The sequence below is a fragment of the Abramis brama genome, assembly GCF_963993115.1.
Source record: "Abramis brama genome assembly, chromosome: 9".
In the NCBI taxonomy this organism is placed as follows: Eukaryota; Metazoa; Chordata; class Actinopteri; order Cypriniformes; family Leuciscidae; genus Abramis; species Abramis brama.
This window is the reverse complement of record NC_139971.1, coordinates 25156873-25163966: the sequence shown is the minus strand read 5'-3', so window position 1 is coordinate 25163966 and position 7094 is coordinate 25156873. Positions and strand designations below refer to the sequence as shown.

General features: G+C 41.5%; 1 protein-coding gene across 1 annotated transcript; it reads left to right on the top strand.

Moving 5' to 3' along the window:
- Positions 1-1717: 1717 nt before the first annotated feature.
- LOC311089555 (E3 SUMO-protein ligase ZBED1-like) lies at positions 1718-5082 on the top strand. The gene is made up of 4 exons (XM_084124278.1): positions 1718-2048; positions 2859-3922; positions 4012-4328; positions 4524-5082. The coding sequence occupies exons 1-4, from the start codon at positions 1842-1844 to the stop codon at positions 4874-4876; spliced, it is 1941 nt and encodes a 646-aa protein (XP_083980404.1). The 5' UTR covers positions 1718-1841; the 3' UTR covers positions 4877-5082.
- The last annotated feature ends 2012 nt before the right edge of the window (positions 5083-7094 follow it).

Sequence of the window (7094 nt, the reverse complement as noted above, 5' to 3'; positions counted from 1 at the left end):
CGCACCGGTCTCGCTTCTCTCACGGAGGAGCAGGAATTTTTTTAGCAATGTTAAAATGCACATCAACCGATCACTTGTTTAGCATTCATGTAAACACTACATTCAGATTCACCATTCAGAATGAATTCAGTTAGATTGAAACAAAAGGTGTGCATGTAAACAATGAATGGCGATTGCAGAAAGCAAAAGCCGAATCCCGGACATTTTGGACGATCTCGACGGCCGGACATGTCCGGGAAAAAGAGGATAGTAACCCCTACTACTCAGCTTTCTCCTACTACTCAGCTTTCTCCACAGAACAAGAGCCTGCTAGCTTAGCTTCCAAAAAAAGATGGCTGACACTATGTGTACATTCTGTGTGAGTGAGATGGGCGGGTTGAAAACATGCGGGACAGCCCCTACTACTGGCTGTAGTCTTTAGCCTCTGGCCAAAAAATCCTCCGATGACACAAAATGACGATTTTTGCTTCATCGGAGGATTTTTTTTCCAGACAAAAAATACATAAATCTCTTGTCTCAGTAGTCTGGTAGGAAGGGGAGGTCCACCTGCACCCGAAAGGTATATTTTTTTAACCTAGTTTTTTGTAATCCTTAAGGTGTTTAGTAAAGGAATTTTGATGTTCCCCACGCAAATTATTGTCCCATATGTGATTTTTTGTATCATCTTTTGTGTCCGTGCTTGATTTTCGGCTGTGAAAAATGAAAACTTTAAATCTACATAGAATCTGAACAATACATCCTACAGACGCAATCCACCCCATTTTCTCTTCGTCTTTGCATGAGGAATTGATAGATATGAGGATTGTCATGATTAGATGATGTATGGTGCATTAAAACTCAAATAAATGCAAAAAAATGTAAAAAATCTGTGACATTGGATCACTGGATCTCCTCCCCTATGGACCCTATTGATATACGTTTTCTAACTTTTGTATTTTTATAGTCTTTATGATGTCTAATAAGCAAATGTTGATGATCCATACTTGAAAAATTGTCACATGTTGGTCCAAATGAACATCTCCCATAGTAAGGAGTTACTATTCAAACCGTTATATTGGTATTATATATTTATTGAAACAAAACAGAAAACCACTCATATAGTCAAATGTGTGTATATATAGGGTATAACAAATCCCCATTACAGTAGAATAAACTGAAATAGAAAAAAGTCATTCTAATCAAAGGTCAAAAGGTCAAGGGCAATGATGTCTATTCATCATACAGCAGGTCTTCATAATTGACCTCCTCGTCTTCCTCACCATCTCCATCCATCTCCTCGACTGTTTCCTCCAGCAAGTCAGTGAGTAAAATGGGGAGGATAGGTCCACAAGACCAGACTGGTTCCAGGGTACCCTCTTCAGTCTTTTCCCAGCCTTGGCCAGGATCATGGGGCTTGAGACACCAGAATATCGGTGTTGCTGCTCTCTTGTAGTTGGCCAGACGGTGGTCGACACCAGAGGTGGAAGTAACGAATTACAACTACTCACGTTACTGTAATTAAGTAGTTTTTTCGTGTACTTGTACTTTTATGAGTATATTTTTAAGTCTGTAATTTTCCTTGTACTTAAGTACAAATTAAGTTAAGTAATGTACTTCGTTACTTTAAAAATCACATTCGTTACTAAGTACTTGTACAATTTGAATTAAATTAATATTCAAATCTTTGACCAGCATTTGGGTAACGTTATCCAATTGAAATAACAGATCGTGGGCGGGCCAATAAAAACCCTTGTATTTGGACCGGAAAAAAAGCCCGGTTTCTGGAGAGCTATTCGTCCTCGCACGTCCTTCACTGTGAAGGTGTATTTTAGTGTTATCAACTAACTTATATCTTTGGCGTTATGGCCATGGAGATTCGAGACGCTGAATTCATTGAAAATTCCGAAGAAATACCGAATGACGAGTGCCCGTGGCCGCACCTGGAGGAGTTGTTCACATACAGAGGAAGGAAAGGAGACAGCGTGCAAATGCAATGCAAACTTTGTTTGCCATCTGCAGTGATTTCGGCTTACAAGACTTCAGCCTCTAATCTCAAAAAACACATTATGGTAAGAAGACTTATAACTATATTTATGTGATAGTTGTTTTCGTTTTTAATGTTGGGTAGACCTCACGATAATTTGACTATAAATCACTTGAAACATGAGCTTCAGCGTTACCTAGGTGACGAGCACATAGACCGTAACAAAATATTTAGCATTGTAAAGTGGTGCTCAAAGTTCAATTGTATGTCATTGTCAACACATTGTTTTATTCATATTGAATCCGTGTTTTAAGCTTATAATAAAGGGTCTAATAATGACTCTTTCATAAAAACAGTCTCTTGCCGCGACCCACTGCTTCAGCGTTACCTAGGTGACGAGCACATAGACCGTAAAAAAAAAAAAAAGATTTAGCATTGCAAAGTGGCGCTCAAAGTTAAATTTTATGTCATTGTCAACTAATTGTTTTATTCATATTGAATCCGTGTTTTAAGCTTATAATAAACGGTCTAATAATGACTCTTTCATAAAAACAGTCTCTTGCCGCGACCCACTGGCGTAACAGTGTAACTGCACTGATTGACAGCCTGTCTAGATTGCGCATGTGTCAGTGCTAAATGCTGATAACTTTTGAAATATTAGTAGGGTACTTTTGGAAAGCTTTCTTGTCCAGTCAGATTTTTTTTAATGAAAAAAAAAAAAAATCTGTTTATAAATAAAATAACCCAACAAGGTTATTTATGTTGCATCATTATTCATTAATAATAATAATAATATTATACCATTTTTATAACTTGATTCCCATAAAAATTATATGAAGAAAAATATGAAATAATATATAATTTTCTTTGTATACTTCCTCTGTTATCTTTTCAGAGGAAACATCCATCAAAGATTGATCAGTACGATGACATTGTGACAGCAGCAGCACGTAGTCAACGTAAGACCACAGCCACACCAAACAAGCTCTCATCAAGTAAGCAAGCCAAGTTACCAGATGTGATGTTGGCAGCTGCAAGCAAACGTGTCCCTCAAACAACTGTTGACAAACTAATCATCAATTTTATATTTGAAAGTGTACAGCCATTTACAGTAGTAGAACAGCCAGCTTTCAAAGAATTAATTACCACACGGCAACCTCAAGCCAAAGTCATCTCCAGATCCACCGTCCGTACCAGAATCTGTGATGCTGCTGATGACATGAAGAAGACTTTGATTGCAGAATTGGGTAAAGCCAAATTTGTTGCAACCACCACAGATTGTTGGTCAGCTCATCAGAAAAGTTACCTTGGTGTAACTTGCCACTGGATTGATGAGGAGACCTTAGAAAGAAGATCTGCAGCACTAGCATGCAAAAGATTAAGGGGGTCTCACACATTTGACGTGATTGCTGGTGCTCTTGATGATGTCCATTGTCAATACAAGATTAGAGACAAAGTAGTAAGGACCACAACCGATAGTGGATCCAACTTCCTCAAAGCTTTCCATGTGTTTGGAATGCAGAAAGATGCAGAGGTAGATGACGATGAAGAAGACATGGATGGTCTTGACGTAAGTGACCATATTGAGTATCATGATGCAAGTACAATCCTTGATGAAGACTCTGGTATGGAATATCAACTACCCCCTCATCAACGATGTGCATGTCATTTGCTAAATCTTGTGGCAACAACTGATGCTTCCCTTGCAGAGGCCATGAATGACACCTACAAGAGGCTTTTCCGTGCAACATTTGCAAAATGCCAGGCCATTTGGAACAAAACTGGGCGATCTCATTTGGCTAGTGAAGTGGTAGAGGACAAGTGTGGGCTACAGATCATTCGCCCTAATGCAACACGGTGGAATTCCACCTGTCTTGCCACTGAAAGAATTATACGCATAATTGATGAGAAAGGTGAAGATTCCATTAGGGGTGTATGTGACGAACTCAAGGTGAAAATGTGAGTAATGTTAGTTACCATGTATGCAGTCTTTCCCTATAGTCATGATGTGGCTTAGTTGTTTGTCATAAACATGTTTTATCTTCCAGGTTGAGTCCTGCAGAAGTTGCATTCCTCCGGGAGTATAGAATCACCATGAAGCCACTGATGAAAGCTTCAAACATCCTTCAGTCAGAGTCCAGTGTTTACATGGGATGGCTGCTGCCAGTAATCCACCAGCTTCTATCCAAACTCAACAGGTTAGAGACATCAAGCAAGACCTGCACACCACTCATCAGAGCCCTGCAAAATGGCCTGCATAAGCGTTTTGGACAGATGATGGAGGATCCAGAATTGGCTGCTGCTGCAGTCCTCTTACCCAAGTTCAAGACCTCCTGGACTGACAGAGCAGATGTTGTAGAAGCTGGTAATTTCAAATTTATACGATCTCATTTGTGTCTATAACTGCACACCTGTATAAGCATGTATACTTTTATAACATTTCTGTCATGGCAGGCCTAAAAGGTTGTTATTAAAGTATAATTTGTTGTGATTTAGATAATTTAAGTGTGGGTTTACAAAAATGCTCCCATAAATTGAAGTAATTGTTTTCAAATTACAGCCTTGACATACTTGAAACAACATCTTGAAACTACGGAGCATGAGAGTGAACATCAAAGAGAGTCATCTGATGATGACGATTTCTTCTCCAGACCACTCTCCAAAATGTTGCAAAGTCCATTTGAGCTTGATGGTTACCTTGCATGTGCCTCGGACAACATGGAGCTGCTTCATTCCTTCCCAGCCATCAAGAAGCTGTCTCTGAAGTTAAACACAGCTCTGCCTGCCTCTGCTGCATGTGAACGGCTTTTTAGCTGTGCTGGTCTACTTTTCACATCCAAACGAAGCCGGATAGACTCTGTGAACTTTGAAAATCAGCTTCTGCTGAAACTGAACAAAAGGTTCAGAAAGTGAAATGTCCTAGAGTTTAAGGCCTTTGCCCAGTTGTTGGTTTGCAGTTAAAGGTTTATACTGTTTATACATGTTTAAAAATAATTTAACATTCTTTAAACAGACACAATTCCTGTACTATGTGTTTATTCGTATAAAACACAAATTGCCTGTGTTTGATCCTTTCATATTTCTGATTTGATTAAATGGATTTGATGTTTATTCAATAAATATCACCGGCTAAAAAGTAATTAGTACTTGAGTAGTTTTTGAGAGGGGTACTTTGTACTTTTACTTGAGTACATTTTTAACACCAGTACTTTTACTTGTAATTGAGTATTATTTTAGCAACTACTTGTACTTGTACTGGAGTACAAATTTTCAGTACTCTTTCCACCTCTGGTCGACACAGTTGATGTGTGGGACCAGGTTGTCTCTGCAGGGCGGGAGCCGGAACAGATCCACCTTGAATCTGGTGGTAAGCATCTCATCCTCTCCAATCATTTTTTTCAGCATGATGCTGCACACGTTGTTCACAGATTTTTCGCGGGCCTGGCCATACATTACACATGTAAATACCTCGATGTCCTCCACCACATCTGGCTCCACAGAGCACTGATCACCAAGTTTTCTGAGGACATAAATAATTAGTACGTCGACATTGGGACCGGAAAGCACAGGCGGATCCTAAATGTCAGCGAACTGGCAGAATGTAAGGGGGCAGACTACTGCACAACAATACTCTGCCTATAAGTCTTCACAGGAGAATACGTTACAAGTACCTTTAGAGGCAAAGGGAAGGTTGGGCCTCTGAAAAAGCTGCAGCGTAATCCAAAGTACTATGCAGCCTTCAAGTGAGTATTTTTAGTCAGATATCCTGTAGCATGTAATGGCAATTAATGCTTAACATAGGTATTGATACATTGTGACTTTGCAATACTATAATTATTTATGTCCTCAGAAAACTTGGTGATCAGTGGTCTGTGGAGCCAGATGTGGTGGAGGACATTGAGGCTTTTACATGTGTAATGTATGGCCAGGCCCACGAAAAATCTGTGAACGTGCACAGCATCATGCTGAAAAAAATTATTGGAGAGGATGAGACTGTTGTGTATAAAAAAGGAAGCTGGACGAGAGATTTATGCATGCAACTCTCTTTACTTTTCGGACAAACCGGAACCAAACATTTCAGACCAAAACAGCTGCAACCTAAACATGCAGCGAGGTGTTACCAAACGAACACAGATTAATTCGTCCTGAGCTGACATAACATTTTCCCCTCTCTGGGGGGTTCAACTATGAAAAGTAGACACAAAGTCCTTCAGGTAATCGGGCCGTGGAGAACACACAGCTGAAGGTGAGGCGAACAGTGGTAGGGAGGCTGGGGAAAGGGGCAGCGACAATGATGATGGGGGCACTGGGTGTGACAACGAGGGAGTATCATCAGGCTGTGCGGCTGCTTGTGGTATGGAGTCCTCCTGCTCCGCTCTAGGTGGCATTATGTCCCCGCTGTTCTGAGTTAACATTGCAGGAGGTGCTGGCACCTTCTGAAGGCAGCTGGTGTGCCAGCGGGTGCCATAATCTAGGAAGTATGTGGCTGGTCCCAGTCGGCGGACCACTCGCTGTGGAGTGGACCAAAATGATGCCATCTTGTTTTCCCTGTGCGGTCGGTGAGCTCTCACCCAGTCTGCCACATCGATATCTGGTATCCTGACCCTTGTCAAACCACTGTTTCATGCGCTTCTGACAGCAGGTGACTGAGGCTTTGACTGGTGTGAGTGTGTTCTGGACTGCGGTGGGGTGGAGCCTGTCCAGTGGTAGGTGTAACTCTCTACCCAGCATGAGCGAGGCTGGGGAAACCTCTGTGGTTGAATGCTGGGTAGCACGGTAGTGTAGCAGTGTTAGATTAATGGCTTGTTTAAAGGAACAGCCCTGGGCCTGATGTGCTCTGATGCCATTTTTTAGGGATTGATGGAAGCGTTCCCCCCTGCCGTTTGCCTGTGGGTGATACAGGGCTGTACGGATGTGTCGAATCCCCCTGTTCTCCAGGTATGAAGTAAACTCCACAGTTAAAAACTGTGGACCATTGTCGGTGGTAATGGTCTGTGGAAGGCCCCAGCGGGAGAAGAGAGACTCCAGAAAGTCCACAATGACCTGGGAGGTGATGGAGCCGGTAGTGGCCATTTGGAGTGTAAACCATACACTACGACCAAGAACCACTGATAGTGGGGGGCACTGTGGA